Here is a 25,690-nt window from a genome sequence, read left to right as displayed (position 1 = left end):
CCACATTTTCTTACCAAGTATTCTGGAAATTGTTTATATTTTAGCTCCAGTATTAAAGGGTTCTCTGTCAGATATTGTTTCTCCCTCTCCCTCTCAAAGTAAAAGGAGTCATCTTTTTTCTTTTTTTATAATACAGACAGCCTTACCTCTCCTAATTGCCTTCCCAGCATCCCTTAGCACTTCCTCATTACAGTGAATTTATTACCACCTTTTCTAACATATTTTCAGTGAACAATGGTTCTACTCTTGCAAGGTCAGTCATCAGTTTCACTAAAGCTCCTGGACTATTGTTTCTGATAATACTGTCTTTGTTAAGAAATTGGGTAAGTGGCTGGACGACGTTCTTTTTTCTATAAATAAAGATTAAACTACCAAACACAGGCATACATATTCTAGGACCAAGACATTCACATAATGTAAACCATTAAACAACTGTCCTTAAACATCAGATGTCATTTTCCTTGCTAACTTTAGCACCATTTATAATGTACTCTATAGTACACTACAGTATACTTACATTTTTTTCCTTCCACATGGAGATCTCCTCCTATCCCCCCCAAGTGCCTATATTACAGTTAATAAAATAAGGTAGAAGGAAGAATTCTAAACTTTGAAAAAGTTAAACTCTGCTTGCAGTATATAATGCAGTCTTTAACCAGCTGGCTCTCTGCTTATATCATATCAAACTTCTTTATGAGGCACCTGGACAGAAGTATGCCAAGCTTTTATTATTGCTCCCTATCTTCTACTGGATAGCCTTTAGAAGTTAAATGGAGGCTGGGCTTATGTTTTTCCAGTATTTTCATAATTTGTCCAAAGGGTCTCTTGCAGTATAACAGTCTTAGTGTTGGTTTTCGTTTGTTTGGAGGGGTTTTTTGGTTTTTTTAAGCTTTACACAATCCTCTGTTTCCTACAAAGGCATTCAACCCTTTTTGCATTTATCAAAGTATTTTCTGATGTGCTCATTCATTTCAGTACAGTGCCTCAGAGAGCATCCATCATAACTTTTGTTTTGAGGATACAATTCCACTCCTGTCAGTCTACACAGATGATGATATTAAACAAAAACCTGTTAAGACCAGCTGCAAAAATACTTGACAAAAACAGCCCTCATCCCTTTTTTAATGTGAGAGTTTACCATTGAGGTTACTTCTACAGACTTCGCAATTTACTTACTTTGATCCTAGTATACCTGTAATCCACTGGAGAGCAAAAATTTACTCAAAGAGCAGCCACTCTCAATTTACTATGCCAGCCTCTCCCAACCTGTTATTTTTTCATTCTCCTTTCTTACCTCTGTTTACAAATGCACTGCTGTTACAACACTCTCTCACTCTCCCTATCTACAACCTTTCTTCCAGATTATTTACTATGAAGACAGTGGTTTGTGGAGATTAACATAAAGGAAAATCTTGAATGTACCTTAGGCTGCAATTACAGGCTGTAGTTAAATTGTTTTCTTTTTCTTACTCCAGGACAGATACTTTTAATACCTGTATTTACAAGCAGATGATCAAAACTAGCCTTCTTCAGTACTTGGCTCCTTTCCTTCAAAACTGTACAATGTTAAAATCACACCACTGAATTTTAGTGAACAGAAAGGTAAAAGAAAACTATGTTTGTTATCTATAGCTGTTCCTTTTTGTAGTTACAGCTGTAGAAAGAATTCGAAGTATTCTCTGAAGCTGTAAATTCTTGAACTCTGAAATTCATCAGCTGAAATTCAGAAAAGCAAGTTTCTTTTAGGTGCTCTCTTGACATATGCATGGTTTTGTTACTGCTTTGCCTACTACCAGTTCTGGAAAACCAGTCCTTCTGAATATCCAACGTAACAATAAGAGCTTTGAAACAGAAAGAATATATAAGCTTTTTCTCTGCTAAATGTAAACTGTGATAACACAGAACTGCAATGTTTACAAAAATGTATCTAAGTTTTTGATCAGTCATGACTGGTGCTTGAAGCAGGCAGAACGGCATTAACAGCTCCTGGGTATTATGCTAGATGCTGCTACATGTTCCTGAACAGCAGGGCAATCTTTTTTTCAGATGTTGTCCCTAGACATAATATAGCTACGCTTTAAGCAAAGAGAGTAAGAAAAATAAAGACAATGCAAAATCCAATACTTAACATCATCTACTGATCCAAAATTATATATACCGTTTTCCATTTAAGAACTGTCTTTGGAGATAAGCAAGAAAATTTTACTCCATTTTTTTATATATATTTCAGGAAAAGAGAAGTATGAAAATGATTACTGAAAACACTTAATCACCTCCAAGACAAAAGCATCCTTTTTCCCATGTGAAAGGTCTAGCTCTGTAACTTCATCAGAGCTTTCTGATTGAGATCTTAATAACCTGGAACGTTGTCTTGGCTCTGGAATAGGAGACCCAATGATTTCTTCAGGTAGCTCCTAAAAAGGACATAAAAATTAACAATTGTTCTATGTAGGTTAGAAATAATTTCAATTATAAGCAATTTTTTAACAGTTCTAAGAATCAGAACATTCGGAAAATTGCTGAGAAATACATCTAAATAAGTACGAACTGATTTGGATATGTGGCTTAAGAGATACAGAAATTCCACTGGATTCCCAGAATACAGTGAAAAGAATCTCTATCTTGATTAAAAAGCAACTTATGTTCTGAATGAATCAGCAAGAATTCACAGATATACATAGTATATATGTATCTGTTTGACTCAGAATGCTTTAAGAACATAAAAGCTTTACTTACTGGAGGATTAATCTCATAAAGTTCCTTGTTTTTTTGCTATTGTATCATTTATTTTCTTTTGTATGTGAGATATATGCTGCTCATAGGTGCCATCATTGGAGTCTTCCCAGCAATCTGAATACCACCAGGTGTTGGCAAAGCTGCTAGATACACACCTGTTGCAGACTTTTAAAAAGTCATGAAGAAATTACAATTACATAAGCACATACTTCTCATATTTTCATGTAAAGTTTTCCATAATGCTTAAGCTATAATGGACAGCATTGTGACATGCATGTTACAACATGATCTCTTCCCATAATAAATGGATGTCTCCTGTTCACTTACAAAAAAACCCCACTATTCTTTCAATAAACTCTCTCCGTCTCATGGGTCTTTTTCACGGTGGAGCTCTTAACTTACCTACAAGTTCCAAACACTGAATTAAAACCTTTGCCCTAGTATATTTTGCATAGGCAAGTGATGGTTTTAAGAACTTAAAACCCAGCCAAACCATTTACAGTATCACTGAAGTCGTGACAATCCCATTCCTACTTACAAAAAAACAGATCATCTCTTCAGACAAAAGAACATGCAAGCCAGTCAGTATTACTCAAGCATCCTCTTACACTGATGCAGGAAGAAGCAGCATGCTTCACTATGCTAACTGCACAGGACAGAATGAGGTTAGAAGACATAGTTAAGGAATATTTCTTGACTATCTCTAACACTTCCAATCTACCATTTATTTCTTCAGTGCCATCAAAGAAGAGGCAGTAGATCTTTCTCTTGTTGGCAACCAACTGGAAGATTTATTGAGAGACTTAATCGATCTTACTTGTCATGGAACAGTAACGTAACTTGAGTAGCAGGGAACTCTGACAGGACCTTTAACAAACACAATCATTTTTCTGTAATTTATGCCATTAAACCAATAAAAGTTTCTTCTCTCTCATCCTTTTTCTAATAATCTTGTCCTCGACAGAGTTTCAGGAGATTCAGATCTTTTTCTGGCACTGAAGGACAGACAGTATATCCTGATTTGTCAACAAATAAGACACCCTGTTCATTTCCAACACTTCATTTATTCTTAAAATGACATTTTACTATCTCTAGTTACAAGGGTTGTGGAATTCAGAGTATGTCTTTGTGTCCTGAAAAAATACTGTCAGAAAGCAAAAGAACCCCAAGATTAAAATTGTACTTACTGCCAACCCCATTAGCATATTTTCTCCCACAGTGATTTGAATTCTCAGCCCAAACAGAGCATTCATTCCTCTCAGCTTAAGCTTATTCATCAGCTGGGTGTGCACTTCGTATTCCATAAACGGCAAGAGATTACTGATAGATGTTGCATTTGCTTCAGCTTGAGCTTTCTTCTTTAGACGGCATAACCTGACAATACAAACAGTACGTGACATCAGATACACAGTTTTGATGGACTGTTGCAGACTGGAAGTGATTGCAGGGCACTTTGATGTTATTTTTTTCCCCCTTACTGTATAACCTAATACAATCACTTTCTTTTTGATGTATTTTTGAATACTGAAAATATCAAATTCGTATCAGGGAGATCAAGGCACACCAAGGCACTGAGTTTCAGTAAGCAACATTTGCTTTTCATTTTTAATAGGAAACTATATTTATATTAACAATAAAAACAGGTAACATAAAAAGTAAACTTATAAAACAGAACAATACATAACCTTTAGCAACATTCAAAAATATTTCCTACCGAAGCAGAATATAAAAATTACAAACACACTATTTTTGTAAATCACTGAATGAAGTTATGTCTCCTTCCTTAAAACATGCTTAAGGACTGCTATCAGACAGAAAGAATATGTATCACACAGGGTTTTTATCGTAACGGTGTGACAGCACTGACTAACTATAAAATGCAAAGACATTTTCTACAGATTCCAGATAACCATCTACTAGATGTTCAGCTAAATATATTAATAGTCCTATCATATAGCAGTGACTGTTAGAAATTTGCCCTGCTCACTTGTTCAAAGCAAATACTGAAGACAAAGACAACTTCTTTGCTATTTCAAGTTGTCTGGTATTTGTTAAACATCACCTCCACCTGCCAAAATAGATTATTTCAAGGGACAGTTATGCAGCCCTTTTCAGTTGAGCCTCAGAACTGATGAAGTGTATTCTTCCAGACTGCTGCAACTGTAAACCAGAATGTCAGTTCTTTACATGAACTCCTTGAGACTGTCATCTGAAAATGTCTATTTTCAACTTTTCCTCTAGTAAGACCCCAAATGCAAACATCTATTTCTGTTGCCACAAACCTCGTAAACACTTCAGGTACAAGCACAGGAAATTACACCTACTGGTAGACCTTTTAAAATTCCTATTAATACAGTTATTCAAGGCACACTTCAGACAAAAAATAATAAATGAGTACCCTCACAGCTCAAGCATTAAGCAGACTCAAAATACTTATCTTAAGAGAATAAAAGAAAAGAGCACAGAAATCCCATCTCTGACTATATTATGTCAATCATAGTCCACTCTTTGGGTTTAGTCCCACAAACTGAAATTGAAACCCCACACCAGTGTAACGACTACCTACATTCAGTGACAAATTTTCATTCAAAAAGAACATGACAACTGTACATTTTAGTGATGTGAACGGACAACACTTTCTTTTAAGGACTACAATTATTACACAATCAGGAAAACACAGTAATTCACCCAATCATAACAAGTTCACCTCAAAATCTTTCTAAATAAGCTTCAGGTCCTTTTTAATTTTTGAGGAAGGGGTGGGAATGTTTGAGGAATAATTCTAGAGAAAATGGGACATCTGCACGTGCTCCAGAGACAGATCAGGGACCACCTTGCGACTGGAAGTCAATTTCCACAATGTTGCACAACACAGTTTAATAATATGGAAAACACCAAAGGAAGAGCACAGAACACATCTCTACAGTAGCTCCAGTAAATCTGCTCTAGCAAAAGTCAGAGAATGATAATTACAGGATCATAAAAAAACCTCAGGTGAGAAGTGACTTCCATCAACACGGATAAGTCACCAGATATCCATCAACCATCAACAGACATGTAACACAGGGGGAGAAGGTTGTCTTCATCCTCCTGTATCCTACATACTCTCATTAATTCCTATCAATTCAACGTAAAAATTTAAGGTTTAATGACATAATACATTTTTAGCAACAGGAATTCTTTCAAAGATATCCAAAACGTTACTAAGAAAGTATTTTGATAGATACCTGGCTTGAATAAGACATCCCTTCCCAATAACTATTGCCTCTACAGGAAGATCAATTGTGGTGAAAAGGACATCAGGAACTTTTTGCTTCCTGCAGTTGTAACAGTAAGTGAGGTGAGCAGGGAACGGCATGTTCAATTCATCATATGGTATATGGCAAAATCCACAACCTGGTGGCGAAGCTTCTTCAATCCTAAAAATACATTATGGAGAACATACTTAAAACATCTGCATCTTATTAACAATAATCAATACGTGCACATGTGTATTAAAACCTACAGGTATCTACTTAAATCATACACTGCAGCTATACTCTGCTCCATTACACCAATATGACAAGTATTGCATTTTATGAATTAGAAGAATAAAATTAGGCTGCACACTACTAGCTAAAATGCTATAAATAAAACTTGCATTGAAACTTGTTATGCAGGGATCAAGAAGAAAAAGTACATACAATGACCAATGATTTATATAAAACTAAAACATTACTAAGCTGTTTTCAGGCACTATGACTTTTAAATGCAGTCCATGGTACAACAGTTGTACAGAGAATTTACTGTACCAAATACAATGGAAAGTCTCTTTTACATGGATTGTGTCCAAAAACCTACACAAACCTAATGAGAACATAAACAACAAACCAACCATCCTACTGAGAAGCAGCATAATTTATGTTAACATTGTAAGAAGAAGAGCAAGATTATTTCCTAAGATAAGGTATTAGGTAAAACTTGTTATTCACTTCAAACACTTAGTCCCACTCCCCCATAATAGATATCCAGGAATGACCACTATAAAATACTAACAAGGAAAGCATAGGCTAACTGCATCACTGCAAATTTATGCTGTTTCATATAAACAATTCTGTTCAGTGAATTTCTGAGAGACACTTAAACAAATTCAACAGATTTGGAACATCAGTTATCATAGGCTATATATAGCAAATGTATTTTGTCTCAAACATGGGCTTTGTCCATTTAGTTGTTTCACCTTCCTTTGGCATTTCTAATCTATGCCAAGACTCTTAAGTAGTCCCAGAATTCGTATTTTGATAAAAACGTAATTTTCTTTGTATTATAAACACAAGACATTTCTCTCCATCATATAGTCAATACAGATTTTTTTTTTTTTCCTGGCTACAGTTCTCAAGTTTATCTATACAAGAAGATAATGGCCTCCTGCTAACAAAGTAAAAGAGTAATACATAATACTACATGGGCAGGGTTATTGTGGAAAAAGTAATGCAAGTGCTAAGGTATAATAAATACTCTTACTAATATGTATTAGTTAATTTAATTATTTTTCCCCCAAAATAACTGTTTGTCAACACCCATTCTTCAAATTCTATCTGCAAAAGCAGTAACAAAGGGAAACTTCCTGTTTCTCCTTCAGTTTCATGATTTTGTTCATTTTCATTCAAATTCATTTCATGATTTTGTTCATAAACTTGAAATGAAACATATATGCGTTGTAAAAATCTGGCACCATCTTTGTTTTACATTCAAGCTATTTTATCTCCCATACAGCTCTTAACTAGTATACCTAGAACATATATACACACATTACAGCCGCAGCAGGTTTTGGCTTATGTAATTTATCATACATCTGTCATTTTTTATAGTGTGATACAAAGTTGAGGAAAATACCTGAAGACCAGTAAAGAAAAAAACTGTGTTATGGTCTGTGGTTAGTAGTCAAATGTGTTACCTTATTCAGACTGTTAGAAATAAAAACAGAATATCTAATTTGGTGCAGAGTTCCATTACTTCTGTTGTTGTTGTTGTTAGTGAAAAGCAGTAAAGTGGTTGGTCCCGCATCCTGCACTGTAACACTGTAACCTACCCTAATAGAGAAGAACTATCTTGGCTCTGAGGAAAAAAATCAACCTCTCCCTTCTCTGACCCTATGGAAAAGAAGCCAGGCTGCCATGACAACCTTTGTTCCAAACAGCCTTCCACGGTGCCATCCTGAAGAAACCTAGGGTTCAGTACAGCTGCTGTGCCAGACGCGGACAAAATACAGACCTCTTCACTATAAGAGAAAAGAATTACAACAAAGTGAATTCCTACTACTTAGTGCTACTTTTATTTAAAACTATTAGATTAAAAGGCTGGTACAAAAGTCACAATGAACCCAATAAACTACTAATTTTATGCATTTGTGCAATTTCCGTCATTAAATCTCATAAACAATCCTCTTTGGTATTTAAAACCATTGTGGAAGTAAGAGATGCAGAAGAATCGAACAAAAGACTAAAAAGCTTTGCCCTGTGTTATAAATAATATGCTACAACATCACAAAGGCTAATCAGGTTTAAGTATGGTTTTCAATACTATGGTTAATAATGCAAAGAAATCCAGCCAACCAACAAGTAAAGAAACATTTTTTAAAAAACAAAAACAAAACCAAGGCATAATTGTTTACCAAAGTAAAAGTGAAGTGGACAGCCTCATCATCTTATGAACATTCACTTTCAAAATGAAGTTACAACACAACACTGACAAGGGTGCTTCTTGGACGATAAAGAGTAGCAAAACAGTAAAATTTTACTATGAACAACTACAATGGTAGTACATATAGCATGTAAGGTAACTGACCATACTCATGATTTAGCAGAGGTAAAGCTCTCAGAAGTACAAGCTGTGACCACAGAGCTTTCAGTATTTTTGAAATTGTTAAATATGAAACAAATATCAAACATTCAGTACTTAAAATACTATACTGGAAAAAATATGGAGAAAACCTTTCCCACATTTTCTAGAATGATACATGTGCCTTTTTTATTTGTTGTTTCTCTTCCCAAAATATTTTTTCATATATAACATGTCTGGCAAACCAGTACTCACAGATAAGAGCCTTGTTCTTTAAGCATGGAATAAAACTGAACTGGCAAGTAAGGATGGAACTCTAATAAACTGTTTTTTCAATGATCAATATTATCGCATTAAATTCCTTTAAGAAAAATGAACATGTGAAATAACCCAATAACTGACTGCCTATCTATACTCTGTACATTCTTTCCCCATTGTTAAAGTAGAAAAGAGAACACTGAATATTCATGCTTTTTACAAGAACTGACAGCCAAACAAATAAATCTTCCATTTTTAGTGCAAGTTCATCCCTCAGTGCTGGAAACTTGCATGATGCAATTCTGATAAATACGGTCTTTAATACACCAAGCAAGACAGGACACAACCAGACAAGACAGCACAAGGAATACAAAACATGTCTTGTCTGTAAATTCTCCCATTTTCCTACTCTACTAGCACAAGCAGTCGACCCAAAAATTGTTTTCAAGTTTTGTAAAAGAGTCAATATATTTGGTGTTATGGTTTTTCGGTTTGATTGTTTTTTGGGGTGTTTATTTTTACCTGCAGTGAAGCAATAAATATGAAGCAGCAACAGATGTGAAACAACCAATGCTGTGGCATTCAAGACTGGTTAATTCCTGGTTACCTTGCTACTTTACCAACAGATGGTGTACACTCATGAAAACACTGTGTAACTGTATTTCTTTCTTCAACTTATCAATTGCAAAGTAAAATGAAACATCCCAACTTCTCTCTTTAAAATAAGCAAGTTTTCAGTGCTTTTCCTTTGAGGTATTTAGGCAAAATCAACTTGACAGAAAATAAATTCAGATGTCTGAGTTTGCTTCAGTTAATTTCCTAAAGCGATTTGAAACAACTAGTGAGCCAGAGTACTTTTCTGTTTGATACCAGACAGACACACCTGGCCCCAGGAGGACCTCTTCATGGATTACTTTCCTGAGCTAAAAAGAGACACAACCTTTCCTGGGCCAGAGAGAAGGACAAGTAACTGGATGAATCCCAAATTAACTTTTCCCAATCTCCAAGCCTCTCACAAAGTTTGTTATTAAGCTACCAAAACACAGAAGATTGGAATTTTATTAGACAAAGGGAATACAGTAAGACAGTTGAGTTTTGGCCCGAATGAGAGGCAGGGCTAGGGAATTCACCCTCACAAAGACTCACCAGTTTAGTATGTTAAACACTACTGCAGTACTCAAAGATAAAAATAATTACATGCATTTTCCAAAAAGACATACAGAACGTTTACACTTATTCTGCATCTATCAAGCAGCGTATTCTCCTTTAACTTGCAATTAATACAGCCCTAGTAAAGAACTTGTGCCTTCAGTTTGAAGTTTACCGTTTTAGTACTGGTCTGCCAGTCGTTACCCAATAACGAAAATATAATACATATACTTTTAGGAACAGTCTTAACTATTTAGATAGATTAGTTTTAGAAAACTTAATAGATAAATCAATATTGTTAATAAAAAAGTAAACATGTAGGATTTAATTATTTTTAAAAAATAAAAATTGTAATATTCATTAGAACAAACTTAAAACCCAGTAAAAACTCAAACAAAAACACATAACAAAAAAAAAACCCACCACAATACTGAAATCTCAGAAAGTTACTTTAACAAACTCTCCAAAGTAGTTACGTTACACAGTACCAACAACTGTGCTGAAACAATTTATCATTTTTAATCCACTGAAGATTCAATATATTTTCTGTGGCATTTTAAAAATCAAATCATCATCATGATTTACCAAATGCTAGTTGATTCACTGTAGCCCACTACAGCATGACAACCCAATGCCTTGGCATGGGATTTTATTTCTTGTCGGATTTCTGCCCACCATGCATCTCGTGTCTCTGGTTCATCTGAAAGACAAAGTATAAATCAGTTCACTATTCTGCACTACGTCAACATAAAGCTTCATGCAATTAATCTGAAAAGTCAAATTTTTCATATTCAAGAGTTTTGCTGTATCTGGACAATTTTATTTCCTAGCTATTGTACTTCAAGCAAACACTAGCTTTTTCATTAATTTTCTTGTTTATCACCCATGTGAACAGGTTCTGATAAACTACTGCATTCTTCTTGTTGTCTGTATGACAGATAAGACCAAAATACTGTAGATACTGTTCCAATCTCTACCCATACTGTCAGTTTCCAACAGCACAAGAGCAGCATGTAACTTGCAACAAAGCATCACAGATACTCGGTAATAATGAAAAACTAATAGTAGTAGTAATGAAACAGTATTTTTAGCAATAAAGTATTTACTTCAGTATACACTTGACATCTTTGAAATAACCTCAATAGTTTTTTCAGCTGCCAGCAGTTCTCTCTGTTAACCAGGTTTTAAAAATATTTGTTCAAGACCGTATCGCTAATCCAACACATGGCTCTGTGGTCCTTATTTCAGCACTTCTAACTTGGAAAAGCAATAGGTATTTCAAACTTGCTGCTACGTTAACAACATTAAGAAGTACAAGATGTATGTTGACTATGCATTTGCCAATGCTTTTTTGCTTCAGAATCTTGACAACCACACCCTTTTTATTCCCCTCTCCTCCAACAGATTCCAATTACCTTTATTATCTTTGAGGTTATATGTTAAAATGTATCCTGCCTGCTCTACTTGAATACTACATTAAAAATGCAAAAGAGGGCTACTAGAATTAGTTTATGCAATCTATTAATTTTAACTGTTAAGCAATTAGTTTCCCAGAACTAAAGTTCTTGTCTCACAAGCTTTTTACATATCAAGTCGGGTACTGTCATTTAGAACTAGTTTCTCAACTGTTTCTTCTTTCAAAATAGCTTACCTGAAACAATGAACTTAGTTGAAAACTATGTCAATCATTGATACATAAAATAAGGGGGAAAACAACAACAAACAATAGGCACTCAAATGCTACGAAAGGTTCTGAGTAGATAGATTCTTACACAATTTCCCTGAAATCAACTGGACTTTGCACAGATACAAACTTCTAGCCATTGAGATCCCCTTGCTGAATCATAACTTAAAATATCGATGTCAAAACCTGAGATTCATTGGGAACCAATTTTGTACTATCAAGAATCTTTATAAATATAGTGTATGATACCCTATATCATACACTAGGTTCTCTTGACAACATGACAAACAAAAATGAAAGATGCAGATATACACATATTTTGAACTTTACTGAAACAAAAATATTGTACAGCAAGAGGTATTCATTCCTGAATTTACCTCAACTTTTCATTTAGAACTGGGCTTTCAGCTTTCCAAAATAAACTGATGACAATTTTCTAATTTTTAAAAAATAAGCATAGTGGAATGTATATTCAGCTATACCTAACTTTAGAGGTTAATGCTTGTGTAACTCATAGCACTGTATTAACAGCAGCCTTGGGTGTCCAGACTGAGGTTTATCTAACCTTTGCTTTAAAATATGAACAATGAACAGGGAAAACAAAAACAAAAACAAAAACAAACAAAAAACCCCACCAAAACCTACATTGATAGTTCTTAGGAAGGTTCTCTGCATTCAAGACAAAAATATACACATTAAGACACATAACAGACTAAGGATTTTTTTGAACTGTTTCAATCATGTCTATTTACATCCGAGTTCACCTTCAGCAGGCTTCAGTGCAACTACCAGCAGAAGCTTGAGGCACTGCACTTCACTGTTTCTAAACATGAAAACAGTGTTTAAACACTTTCACTGACAGAAAATCAAATGCTCGAGATGATACACAGTAATCCTGACTCAGGTGGCTGAAGTACCTGCTAGCAAGTCTTGCACTTTGCAGCTTTCAAAAGCTGAGAACCATGCAGGAATAACCCATCCCATTGTAGGGTTGGAGTTGCCAAGCTCAGCTACGAGAACCATTTGTGGTACACAAAGGAAAGTGGGAAGCGAAATGTCATCTCTCTTGTGCTCGCACCCGTCTGAACAACAGGCTGCAACTGCTGCCACCACTTAATGGCAGTAGTGGTAGGTGCACAGAGCAACTCTGGACATCCATTTCAAGGCAAAGGCTTTATTTGTCAAAACGGGAGAGCTGCATGGGAGATGTGAGACCACACACACATTCTGTAAATGTTATCACTAACTCTTTATGGTGGAATGGACATGGGTCTTGGGAGTAATTCCTCCTTCCCCAGCCAACCATGGACACGAATACTGCTTATCAATGTGTGTTTCTCTTTATAACAGAAAAGTCTAAGTAGGAAAAGTGGTTCACTAACTATGTAGAACAATTCTTGCTCAATTAGACTTGATCACAGGCAGCTGGTTATAAAGATTGAACAGCCACGCAAATTTCTGTACTTTGCAGAAAAACACCTACAAAGGAGAAGTAACCTTTTTCTGGACAGAAACAAAGCCCCCAAAAAGCCAGCTTTACTAAATCATCATTCTTCTCTTCACAGCTTTAGGTACCATCTGGCAAAAAATTACTCCTACTTGTGACTTTTCTATGACAAAAAAGTGCAAGAAAACATGAAGTCATGACAAAGGAGTTGAAAGTGAGCAACAGGTGAAATGACTGGGGATGAACAGGGAAAGTGCTGTGAATAGACATCTGTGAATAAAGACTATCACACTGAAAAGGTATGTTGCCACAGTAAAAACTGAAACAGAATGAAATGCTGAAAGGGAACAGATACACTTAAGGGGAACAGAAAAGGTAGAAATAGTGACGGGTCCCAAACTCTCTGCAAGCATGTAACTTTCCTCTACAAAAATTTATAGTCTAAATTAAAATTTAGGAACAAGTTCCTAAGAGAGTAAACATAATCTTCTCACCTATCTACAACAACGCCTTATCATAAAGGAAAACACATATTGGTGTGAGCTTGCTCAACACTATGTCGTGCTAAAGCAACATTTAACCCTTTACTCTGAGAATCTGTTCAACAGCAGAATTAACAAAACTATTAACTACAGTAATATAATGGATCATTTTCAGTCTTTCAGAGGTAAGAACAAATTTCCAGCAATCATCTTCAGTCCAACAAATCCTTATTGCACAGGTTCAAAAATTTCTATAGGAGTAATGCATAAACAAGTGTTTGTAAAGAAGACAGGGTCCTCTGCTTAAGACATTTCATCGAGTATTTATTTCTTCCAGAAAGAGGCCAAAAATATGAATCAGTATGTTTATATATAAATAATGTACATTTACAGTTTACATGAACTTACCTTTGCATATTAAAACACAAAATGATTGTCTACAATTAAAATCAAACACCATGACATTGCAATAATAAATTGATACAAAACACTGAATGCAGTGCAATGTGTAGCATTCATATTCTTCTGACAAATATTTTCACAAGCAGCCTTTTTTGACACATGAGCCACACAATTTCACATGGGGATGCCATTGTAGCATTTACAGGTTTAGTAAAGCTAAGGATTTACATAAACAATTAGAGGAGTTAGGGAAGCAGGATGGCATGTGTCCAGTACACCCTGTAAGAGTGTCTGTTGTTTTTTGCTAAGGCAAAAGCTTAAGAACTTAGGGTTTGCGAAGCAGATTCAGCAGACAGTAGCCAGAAACGGTGGGTATTTTGGCGCATGCTTGGATCAGGTGACAGTACAGACTGAAAACTATGGCAGCTCACTGAAATGGTTACAGAAAGTAATGGCCCTGGATTCTAGGTGGAAGCAAAAAGGCAAGCATACATAGCACTCAATCACAAGCTTTTCTAGCAAATCTACTGAGTAGTTTATAGCAAGGTTTATCTACAACTTTAGGGAAAAAAGTTTCAAAAATTACACTGCTATTATGCACCCTTTATTGAAAACCAAAGACTGAATATTAAACCTACTTTTATTAATGTTTCAAAATTGGCATGATATTTATAACAAAGTGGAAGCAAAGCACACTGTTTCTGGAGTTGAAGACCTGAGAAACAATGTTGTCAGCAGTACAGCACTCTATAAAAATCGTGCCAACTTAAACCTCCTCCAACTGAAACTTTCCAAACTCATTTTACTAAACAGCTTTAGATGATACACACAGCAGTGTATTTCATTTGTGCCCGAAATTTTCTTTGAGTCTATTCTATCCACCACCAAGGCACCTATCTCTTCCCTTCAAAATATGAGGTTGACTTCTATGAGGCTGTAATGTCGACAGGAAAACACCCTGTCCAAGTCTTTTACCTGGAGATAATGCTAGATACTACCAATACTTTCTCATTCATAAGAAGCAACACTTTTCCGAAGTTATTTGCTAGAGGTCCACTTGTTCAGGGCCTTTCAAGATTTAGCCAGAATCTGCATTATGCTAGGTCCATACAGATTTTTAAAAACTGAAGAAAAATTAAGAATGGTCTCTTGATTACACATATCATCCTCAAGTGTCACTGTATAAAAGCTGTATCCCTAGACATCTTGAGACAATTACCCTGAAGCAGGAACTGTATGATTCATTTCAACCTATTTCAATATTGTATAATTTAATAAATATTTACATTTATAACATAACGTTCTGAAACGAGGACAATCGTACTATGAAAGTGTTCAAAATCTGCAAATGACTCAATTGTTCTGTTGTCTCAAAAAGGGCTACAGAGACACCAGTAACACACTTTCAAATTTAATCTTTGAGTCTTTCACTAGGCAAAGCCATCACCCACATCTTCCTTATCCCCTTATTCTTGTATCTTCTTCATTAAAACATATTAATCAGCTTACACAGAAAAAACTGTGGGATTTGGTTTTGTAGGTTTGGGGGTTTTTTTTTGTAAAAGACACCTTTGTTTGGTTTATAAGCACCCTTCCCTGGTCCTTGAAGTTTAATTTAATCCTCTGTGGTTATCCATAGGTGATTCCTATCATCTTTCTAAAATATTTAACAAATATCTAAGTGTACAAAAGCCAAATCCTCTTGTCTGTAAAGTTTAAACCCAAAACTTGGGTAGTAAATAACTAAACCTATAACAGACTAACTTAAAACTTTCAAAATGTTTTCAAAGCCACTCCATCCTTTTTTTAAAAATTACTCCCTATATTCATCTTCAAGACTAGAAGATGTGAAAATGAAAACTTTGCTTATGATACAGGAAGTGAAGGAAGTAGGTTACTGGGATTTATCAAATGAAAACTAAGATACACTAAAACAGCAGAAAACAGTGCAACCACACCACCAAAGAGAACAGGTACACTTACTCCTGCAAAAGTACAGACAAAACATCTAGCTTGGATAACAATACTGCATTACTACTTTTCTGCCAGATGAGGTCAGAGAGCGCGTATCTCACTTCTCAAGCCCAAACTTCTAAATAGAAAAAAAGCAGGTTTAAATTTGGACGTTGAAGAAATTCTTCAATTATTGAAGAAACTTGTTTTTAAAACATTTAGGATTAAAAATGCATCCAGCCTTCACACATTTACAGGATGGGGTATTTCGGCTGGCTGACTGAACACAAAACCAAATCACTACATGACCACCAGAAGACTGCAAGAGCACATAGTATAAATCGTACAGAAAAGCAGCACCATTCCTTTTCGTGCTTTAATGCCTATACCCCAAGATGGACGAGTAGCAAAGTGTTCCTCTAAGTAACATTCCCATCAAAACTCATGAATTCTTTTCCTATATTCTGAATTCCATGAAAAAAAAAACCCCAAAAAACTACATCGTTGCTAGGAGGCTAGAGAAAACAGTTTTTTCTTACAAAAGGAAAAAAAAGAAGTTACTTTACATATGAAACAAAATTAACAGAATCTCCATAGCTTCTATATCCCTGATATGAGTGAATGTATTTGTGATTTAGACAGAAACATATGGAATTTTATTTCCATTAAGGAATTTTAAAGTGGATCAGGGGATGTTTTTGCCTATCTCATCCCTAAAAGTGAATTATAAAAATCCTACTTCAAAGTTTGGCTTTTGGAATCCTACCTTAACTTCCCATCAGGTAACTCTCTCAGCCATATATTCCTGAACAACTGTATATTCTCCATATCCCTGAGAGCAAGTCTTGAGATGTCTCACTACACTGGCTCACCATCTCAAGTAAACGTTGCTTGTAACAGTTTAAATGCTCAGATACCTAAGCCTTATGACTGACATCACTAAACTAGAGTATTTTACACAGTCTCTATACAGTAACTTATCTGTGACCTAAACCAATTCAGCTTTGTAAATCTAAACAGAATGTCTCAGATTAAAAATAAAAATAATAATAAAAAATAGCAATGACTTGGATTTTCAAATCGAAAAAAAGTAAACCTCCACTGTTCTACACTTTGTCTATCAATCACACGTTGCAAATTATAGATGTAACTGATCTTAGGAATAAACATGCAAGAATCACTTGGACAGACTACAGTATAATGTAACCTTTTCTAAATATTAGAATTAATCTTTGAGGCAATAGTTTTCCATAAACTGGTTTAACAAGATCTACAAATACCACCAAGCATTAACTACACAGCAGTAATAATAACCCTAAAACTTTTGCTTTTAATTGTAGATGAAGGTCTGATGAAACAGCAGAAGCTACAAAAAAGTACCATCTTAAAAAAAAAAAAACCAAAAACACCACCACAACTGCAATCATACCAAAACTTCAGTAATAATTTAATTTATAGCTAAAGGAAACAAACAGGTGATACACATTCAAATTTTAAAAAACTAAAATAAAACATTAAGCATTTGAAGACCAAAAAGATGCTCAGTGTTTAATGTACATAATTAAAAATTAAACTATTAAGATAACACTTGAAAATAAAGGTTTAAAATTCAACTTACTTCCTTAAAATTGTTATGCCCAGACACAACAAAATGTTACAATATCAGAAGTTAATTTGTCTCTGGAAAATAAGTGTACCAGGCCTGAACATTAGCTTTGTCACTCCAGCTTTTAGTTACTATTTCAATCAGTCATTCATCCTATAATGGCGAAGTCCTCATGGCTGTGCATAAGGTTCTTCTAATCAGTACAGTGTGGGATACTAACAAAAGATCTAGGAATCTTTTAATTGATCCTATTACGATAACAAGGGCAAGGTCTGCCACTTTGAAGAGCTGCTAGGTAATAAATAAGCTACTTATTCTACCTCCTATCTCTCTCTTGCTTTGTTATCTTGGCACAATAAATACAACTTATTTTAAAACTTGAGCAATCCTCAAGCAGCTATTACCCAAAGCTGGAGACGCTATGCTGTAACAAAATGTGGTTTAAAACCTGTCCTATCTATTTTATAATTAGCATCACAAAATTAACTACAAGTACGATTTAAAGCTTTAAACAAGCCAAACTAGCTGGAACCTTAAACCAAGCAACAATAATACTAATTTATCTAACATAGCTCTTGAAAGAAACATACAGATTTTTAAACACAAAAAAATTAATCTCTCAACAAACACAGATGTTCAAAAACATGACTGCCACTTTCTTTCTGACTACCATGCAGAGTATCTACCTCCCTGCACAGCTGAAGAAATGGGATGGCATTATTTGGCATGAAATGATACTGCCTCCGTATCTCCTATTCATTGTTTACACTCCTCAGGCTTTTATTTGTAACATTCACAGAACTTCTGTATTGAGTGCACAGAAATAGTGAATGCAGTTTGTTTTAAGACAAACTAGCCAGAGAAGCCTCTCTAATCTTCTGGATCCAAGGAGCCTCTCTACAGCGCCTTTTGGAGTGAGTTCAGGACCTCAATGAGAGGTCAATTTAAGAGAGACCAAAAAGTCAAAACTTACAAAACCCTGAAAATATTATTGCAAAAGGTCAAAGACAAATTGCACTGGCTAACAGAATCCAAAGCACAAAATGAACCAGAAAAAAAAAGAAACCAAACCCCCCCCCCAAAAAAACCAACAACCAATCAAAAACCCCTATGGTATTTCTTTATAAGAAGTACGACATATTAAGGAAGGAAGATTCTTGTGCCTAATTCAGCTCAGATAATGATCTTATCCATTAATATTTACCAGAGTTATTTCTACAATCCTGTTACAGTCAGTTAGAACTTGTATTATCTGCCATTTTCCTACAAAACTGTCCACAGACATTTTACAAGGACATGTTTACCTGTTATTACATAGTAGTTAGGAAGGTGTCCATTCAACTAGAATCATTCTAGTTTTCTTCTAACAATGTATTTTGAGCTAGGCAAAACATTCTACAAGTGTACCTTTGCAATCACAGTGACACATCTTAAGGCTGAAAAATCTCATTGTAATCCATGAAAGAAATTGTATCAAGAAATTTAGTCAAGCCCCCTATTTTGAAATGAGGAAGAGTAATGTGCAAGAAAAATAAGAATGATTTTCCACAAGACCAAGGTTTTCTCTCTTATGTACTATCAATTCAAAACAAAAACTGTAGTGCAATAAGCAACAGTTTTATTGCCGCATTTGTGCAGTGAAAAATCTATGATGGCTTTCACACTATTAGCCAGATTTCAGGGAGACTTTTAAATCAATATGAACAGATTAAATAGCATTACTTACTATTAGGCAAAGAATTTTAAACCGAATATTTTAAATGGCAAGTTTATTAATTTATGAATCTCTAACAGAACACAAGAATGCTATTCTATACTCACTGACAGTGACCACCCTTTGTTCAGTTACATAAATATCTACTCAGAACTCTCCACAAGAAAAATAATGCACAGTCCCAAAGAAAATTAGTTCATTAATATAAGGGTGCATCTGTTTCACAAAAAGAATATTCAAACACCATTCACATCATAAAAACCATTTGGGAATATTCACTCCTCTGGAAAGGTTGCAGAAAAGTAGAGCAAAATATTACTGAAAAACACCGCAGCCCTCTGTTCAGAAAAGGCTCTGATGAGTGCCTCAACCTCCTATTATCTATCAATACACACTGATGTACAAGTCATCAACCCAGAAATTCTCCAAGAACAGGGGAGAGGTCAAGCTTAAAATGTTGGTTTTCTACTATTTCTGAATGATAGCCACATCAGACATCAACAAAACCATTTTGACATTTTCTACTGTGTTCTTACAAGTACACCACATTTACAGCCCAGACAGCAGTACAAAATGTAATCTACACATTCACTGTATGTATTTTTGTGAAAGAAAAGCATTCAAGTTACAGAACCAAAACATATTCAAGCTTTCCTCTTGCATTTCCTCACATACAAAACTAGAGTTCTGGAGAATTTCACACTCCAACAGCAAGACCAGATATCACACAGGGAGCCTAGGAGATCCTTAGGAATTTTAAAACAATCTTTTCTCCTTCCATGTTTCTGACTGCTGGAGCTGAAGAATCACTGCTGAAGCAGCTCCCTGAATGAGGGGTTTAATGAAGTAATTATGTGACAACACTGTATACATTAGTGCTATGGAACAGTCATATGCAAAAGCAGTCTCTATTCAACAAGTTCCCTGGACTCCCTAAGGAACCTCTCCTCTCTCTATTTAATTTCAGGGAGAAACTTTTAACAAAGACCCAGTCTTCTGGATCCAGGATTCCTTTCATATTTTTGTATTTATAGTACACCTTAAACATCCTTTTTCAGCGATGTATTATATAGAGAATACACACCAGTACTTCTTCCACTGTATTACGTGCCCTCTTTTCTATGCACTTGTGCTTGTCTCTCTACTTTTATTTTGCAGGTTCATCTTGATAATCATTTACAAACTTTTAAACAATTTTGCCATTGAACTACATGCAAATCCCAGATGTTTAAGGAGCTTCTATTCATGAAACAGTCTTTACGTCTGCATTTGATTTTCAAACATCTTCAAATCTCTGACTTTTCAACACCATCAGATGGTCCTGTTGTATCTTACACATTTAGTTAAACAAGCTTCTCCCTCCACTGACAAAAAAAAGAAACATCCTTCTTTGCTACACAGGTTACTAGCAAACTTAAATGAAGTCTGAACATTTTCAAAAAGGAAAATAATTTTAGCCTACTTATGGTTGTGTTATATTCTTGCTAACATGAATGTAATATAAAGATGTATTATTGTTTTCCTTAAGCTGTATAAATCCTTGTTTTCCTTCAGGCCAAGTATTAGCCAACAATGACAGCTGGCAATAAAGGTCTAGAATGGGGAGGTGGAAACTTCTTTGCTTTCTCAATGGCAACAGATCTGCACAACATATTCATTATTCCAGCCTAAAACAGAGTTAGCTTGCATGTAATCTGTAACTTTACTATCCATCACGCATCGTATGTAACTACTTATCTACGAAACATACACTCCAGGAATATGAGCATAACCTGCTCAGTCCCTAACTAGTAGGATTAATTAAGACTTACTACAGAGCTGCCAACACATGTCGAGGCAACAGAAATACAGACAGTTCTCAGCACGGTATTAACTCTTAAATTACTGTTTGGTTTAGACCTCTCTACTCCAAAATTTGAGTACCAAAGCCCCCGAGTATAAAATGCATATGTATATGTAAGTATATATGCACCTTCTTTTCCTTGTTATCTCTAAAAAAATTTAGGCTAATTTTTTGGATATTCTGTCAAGAAATGAAGTCATGACTACTCCTTAGCTTCTTAGGTTTACATTGCTGGATCACTTGCTAGCCTAGCTCAATGTATGTTTAGGTCTGCACATAACTCATTTACATCATTAATTCTAATAAAATTCTTCCATGTTAACATCCTACTATCTCAAAGAAGCAACAATTAATTCAAACTTTCTAAGGCAGCACACAAGATGAAAAATTTTGACACCTTTTTAACTATCAGACTATACTATACTAGTAACAGATCTGAGAATTTCACAGTATTATTTTGATATGGAAAGTAAAATTAAATTTAAAATATTATTGCTTTAGAACAAGCAAATAAAACCAACAAAACCAGAAGACTTTGTAATTATAGTATTACAGGACGCTTACTGCAGCAAGGAACAAGAATACAAAAATACGCTAATAGTTTTAGGCTCTACCTATCATTGAACTATTTGTAAAACGAAAAATGTATATAATCATTTAAACTGAAGCTTAGAGCATGACACAGAGCTTCACTGCAACAGTAAAGTACCAAGGAGGAAAGAGAGGTCAGCTTTATAGCTTTTTACTGTACCAGCTTTAAAAATATCAGTTTGGCAAGGTCTGCTGGCTTTGGCTTAGATATTGTATGCAGAGAAGTTACACCTGCCTTTCTTCCAAAGCATGCCACATTTCCAGAGGAAAAGGGGTGGTGGGAAAGTCTTTATTTCTCCCCTTAACAGATCAGCACTCTAAGTGGCTTTTATGTAGGCTGCATCATCAACTCACCCACTCTCGCTGCAGCTGTATAAAGAAGTCACACACTTTGATCCCTAAAAACTGCATTAAAAAAAATAGAAAATTGGGGCTTTCTTTAAGTTAGGCATTAAAGTGATTAAAGAGTTCAAATAATTATGCTGTAAGTCCTACAAGCTGATTGCGTTTTTACAGTACAAGACCTATGAACCAACAAATCCCAGACTACACAGTACCCTTCTCTTTAAACAGACAGTCCTCTGTCTATTTTCCATTCTTTTGGACAATGCCTGTACCTATTATTTAGAACAAACACATTATCAATTTCCCAAATTAACAAAAGTACAGCCATCCTTGAAGAAAGTGCAAGCTCATGCAAAACCAACAAAACTAACCAACAGCCCCCCCAAATAAAACCGATCAACAACAACAAAAAAAATAAAAAAAATTAATTCACAGCTGACATGATCCCAACTGTAGAAATAAGAATCCATTCTTTTTCCCTAAATTACTTGCTTCATGGACACTGAGCTGAAAGCTACTACAAAATAATAATCTGAACATTCAGCTTTCCAGATTGATATTAAATTATTCTTAGCAATACTATTTTAATACTAAAACAATGTTTTGCAATTTTAAAGAAAGCCTTTAACAACATTAAAACAAGACATGTAGGCATTTGATGATTAAACAGATTTAAATTTGAAGCATTAACCTAAATATCCTAAAGCATTTCTAAGAACTTCACTGAGCTGCCATAATTTCTGTCAGCATATGTAGTACTGAATGACTAGTAAAATACCTGAATTGAAACTATTCCAGTCTAGCAGTTTGTATGATCTTGTGTTACCCATAATTCCGACAAAGGCTGAGTTCAAAACAGCAAATTAGTAGATCAGTTATAGGAGCAGAATAGTGAAAAAAAACTACCAACAAGAACACAATTGACAACACCACTCCACAGGAACTGGAAAGACACAGACAGCAGAGTTAATAAGAGGCTGAAATAGAAAGGGAAAAAAGGAGCATGCTATAGCAATCTAGTACTAGGCGTGATCAAAGTGTACAGTATATAGCAATTATTGTCTTATTGGTAAGTTCTCAATCCACCTTCAAAGGTTCTTTCCTCTTCTACATTCTCCTGGTTTTTGGTTTGCCAGTTTATTGGTTTCCTTTAATATTTTACAGATTTGACTCCAATGCTTAGTATGATCATCACTGTATCAGAAAATTTTTTTCTGCTTCTTCACCTTCCCTCCCATAGCCATGTGCCTTCATTTCCTCTTTTGTTTTCATTGTTTTGCAATATACTGAGTTCAAAGTATCATGCATCTTACATTCACTTGTCAGGAGCAATCTTCAAGTCCCACAAAAACACTGCAAAGAGCCACTTAGTTGTGCAAAGATGCATCTCTATCTTCTCTTCTTATCTTGCTTTCAGTCAGTTGTAAAAATAAAGGAGTGTATAATGCAAGAAATTAAGTTTTTAAAACTTCTGACCAAAACTGATTTTTTTTCATTTTGTCTTATATTTATCACACATAAGTAACCTGTATCAGAATCTATTGAGAATACAGAAGCATAAAACAATTTTGTGGCAAAGAAAGGGACGACTCACATATAAATTATATTTTGGCATTTTTCTTAATCTTCTCTCCACTGTGTAAATAAATCCTAAAAATAGGAAAAAAAGACAATACTATGCACTCACGTGCTGTAAAGAAATCCCTTAAAGTAGGGGGGTTTCATTCAAATTAAGTCTCTGATTTTATTTTGTGTTGTCAGTTTGCTGAATCTTTAGATCAGCACCAATCTACCCAATTACAGAATTACTTGCCTTCGACCACAGGAAGAAGAAAGAAAAGGAAAAAAGATATTTTTTTAACTGCTTTTAAAGAGGCCTTTGCACAAACTTTGTTTTATTACTCCTGACTAGTGCATGCAAAACCACTACAGGTGCTACTTTTTACTCTCCTCTGTCTGCATTTTCAAGTGCATTGTTAACTCCAACGTTTTACAGAGTATTCCTCAGCTTGTCTCAGTGAACGTAACAACACAGTCTTCAGAGTCAAAAGTAACTTAATTCTGATGTCAGCACTAGGACACGCAAAATACACATGTTCCAGTACTGGGGTTCCCAGGTAAATATTAAGTAAAAATCTTGAAGTGTTGTTCATTATATGTTTTTAAGAACAGAAACAAAGCTGTAAGGTTTTATCAAAAGAGGTTAAAAACATGTATGGAGATAAACTGTAGTCATTAGTCCTTAAGGATTTCAAGGAGCTGAAAATTAAAAAACATTCACAGTTAAGATCAAGCATTTCATCTTATTTTTGTTTTAATTGAAAATTTGCATCAAGTTTTAATATTAAAAAGTGGTAAAAAAATAACTTAATCCTCAATAATTCAAAGACATTTAGGGCAAAGATACTGGTTTCAGAGTATTTTTGTTACTTCATTAACTTGCTGAAAAGTTTCTCACTAAAAACACACCCTCTGAATGATTATTATTTTTCAAGTTTAAATGATTGTCTGAAAAATATTGAGTTGTTTATACAGTGTTAGAACAGATTTGTATATTCAAATACTGCTATGTTATAAAGTTATAAAGATCTGAAGTATGCAATCATTATGACTGGACTTGGGCAAGGAAGTTGTTCTTGTGTTAACATACCAGGATTGTGAATGCGATCCAGGAGCTTCACAGACCGTGCACTGACAACACCACCAACGTGGACAAGAAAGCCTGGTGGAAAGGTCGTCAAGGTAAAAAACGGAAATTCCTGTTATGATTAAAAACAAACATCAAATGACTGCTTACCAATCACTGCTGATTGCCAATAAACATGCAGTGAATTGATATTTCCCTGAAATACAGGCAAAGCAGTTACATTAGGCCAAACGCTCTTCAGGCTTACTAAGCACTACGTAACCATGCATCTCCATAGACGCATAGTATAATAAAAGCAGAGGTATTATACAGTGTAAGAATACTTTTCCCCCATAAATTGTATCTCAGCACAATTTTAATAAATAATCAAAACTTTACATATTCCTGTTAACAGAGCCTCTATTGGTCCACTTTCAGGATGGCAGCTAAACAACATAATTCTACATTCATTAGCTGATACAAAATAAAGGAACATTTTTCTCCTTTTTTTAGGTCTTAGTGTTACAATTGACTGCAGTCTGATCCTGAAGCACAGGATAAAACAAACTGTAGCCTTGTAAGAATTATGAGTATCTAATTACAGGAGAACATACCTAGAAAATATTAACTGACTGCTCTGCTAGAATCACAAGCTCTACATTAACAAGTAAATATTCATCTTCTAGCATAAAGTCTTTGAAATACAACTGTAAGTTCTTAAACTAAGGAAATCCACTTCCAATTCATTTGCATAAATCGTTTTTTACCAATTCCTAATGAAAATATAGAATTAATAAGTATTAGAAACTACTCAAAAATTTAGTTCATACAAGAGGCAAAGTAAGTGATAATAGTAATTTCTCATGACACACATGATGAAATAAACCAGTCATATTCAAAGAAGGTGAGCCAAAAATTAGAAGATTTTATTTTCTATATTCTATGGGATGTATATACATGTTGATAGCACACTTATGGGGGAAAGGCAAAAGATTTATGTTCAGCAATTTTAAATGCATAGAGGCAAACAAAGA

The 25,690-nt window shown here is 34.9% G+C and overlaps 1 protein-coding gene across 1 annotated transcript in view; it reads right to left on the bottom strand.

Moving 5' to 3' along the window:
- C2CD5 (C2 calcium dependent domain containing 5) overlaps window positions 1-25,690 on the bottom strand; it is a 67,439-nt gene that overhangs the window by 16,783 nt on the left and 24,966 nt on the right. The window contains 9 exon segments of the mRNA XM_037387506.1: window positions 2,274-2,414; window positions 2,737-2,769; window positions 2,771-2,832; window positions 2,835-2,901; window positions 3,924-4,110; window positions 5,964-6,155; window positions 7,901-7,996; window positions 10,549-10,663; window positions 24,681-24,789. Coding sequence (XP_037243403.1) covers window positions 2,274-2,414; window positions 2,737-2,769; window positions 2,771-2,832; window positions 2,835-2,901; window positions 3,924-4,110; window positions 5,964-6,155; window positions 7,901-7,996; window positions 10,549-10,663; window positions 24,681-24,789 — 1,002 coding nt within the window.

The sequence above is a fragment of the Falco rusticolus genome, chromosome 5, assembly GCF_015220075.1.
Source record: "Falco rusticolus isolate bFalRus1 chromosome 5, bFalRus1.pri, whole genome shotgun sequence".
Classification (NCBI taxonomy): Eukaryota; Metazoa; Chordata; class Aves; order Falconiformes; family Falconidae; genus Falco; species Falco rusticolus.
This window is presented reverse-complemented; position numbering and strand designations above follow the sequence as displayed.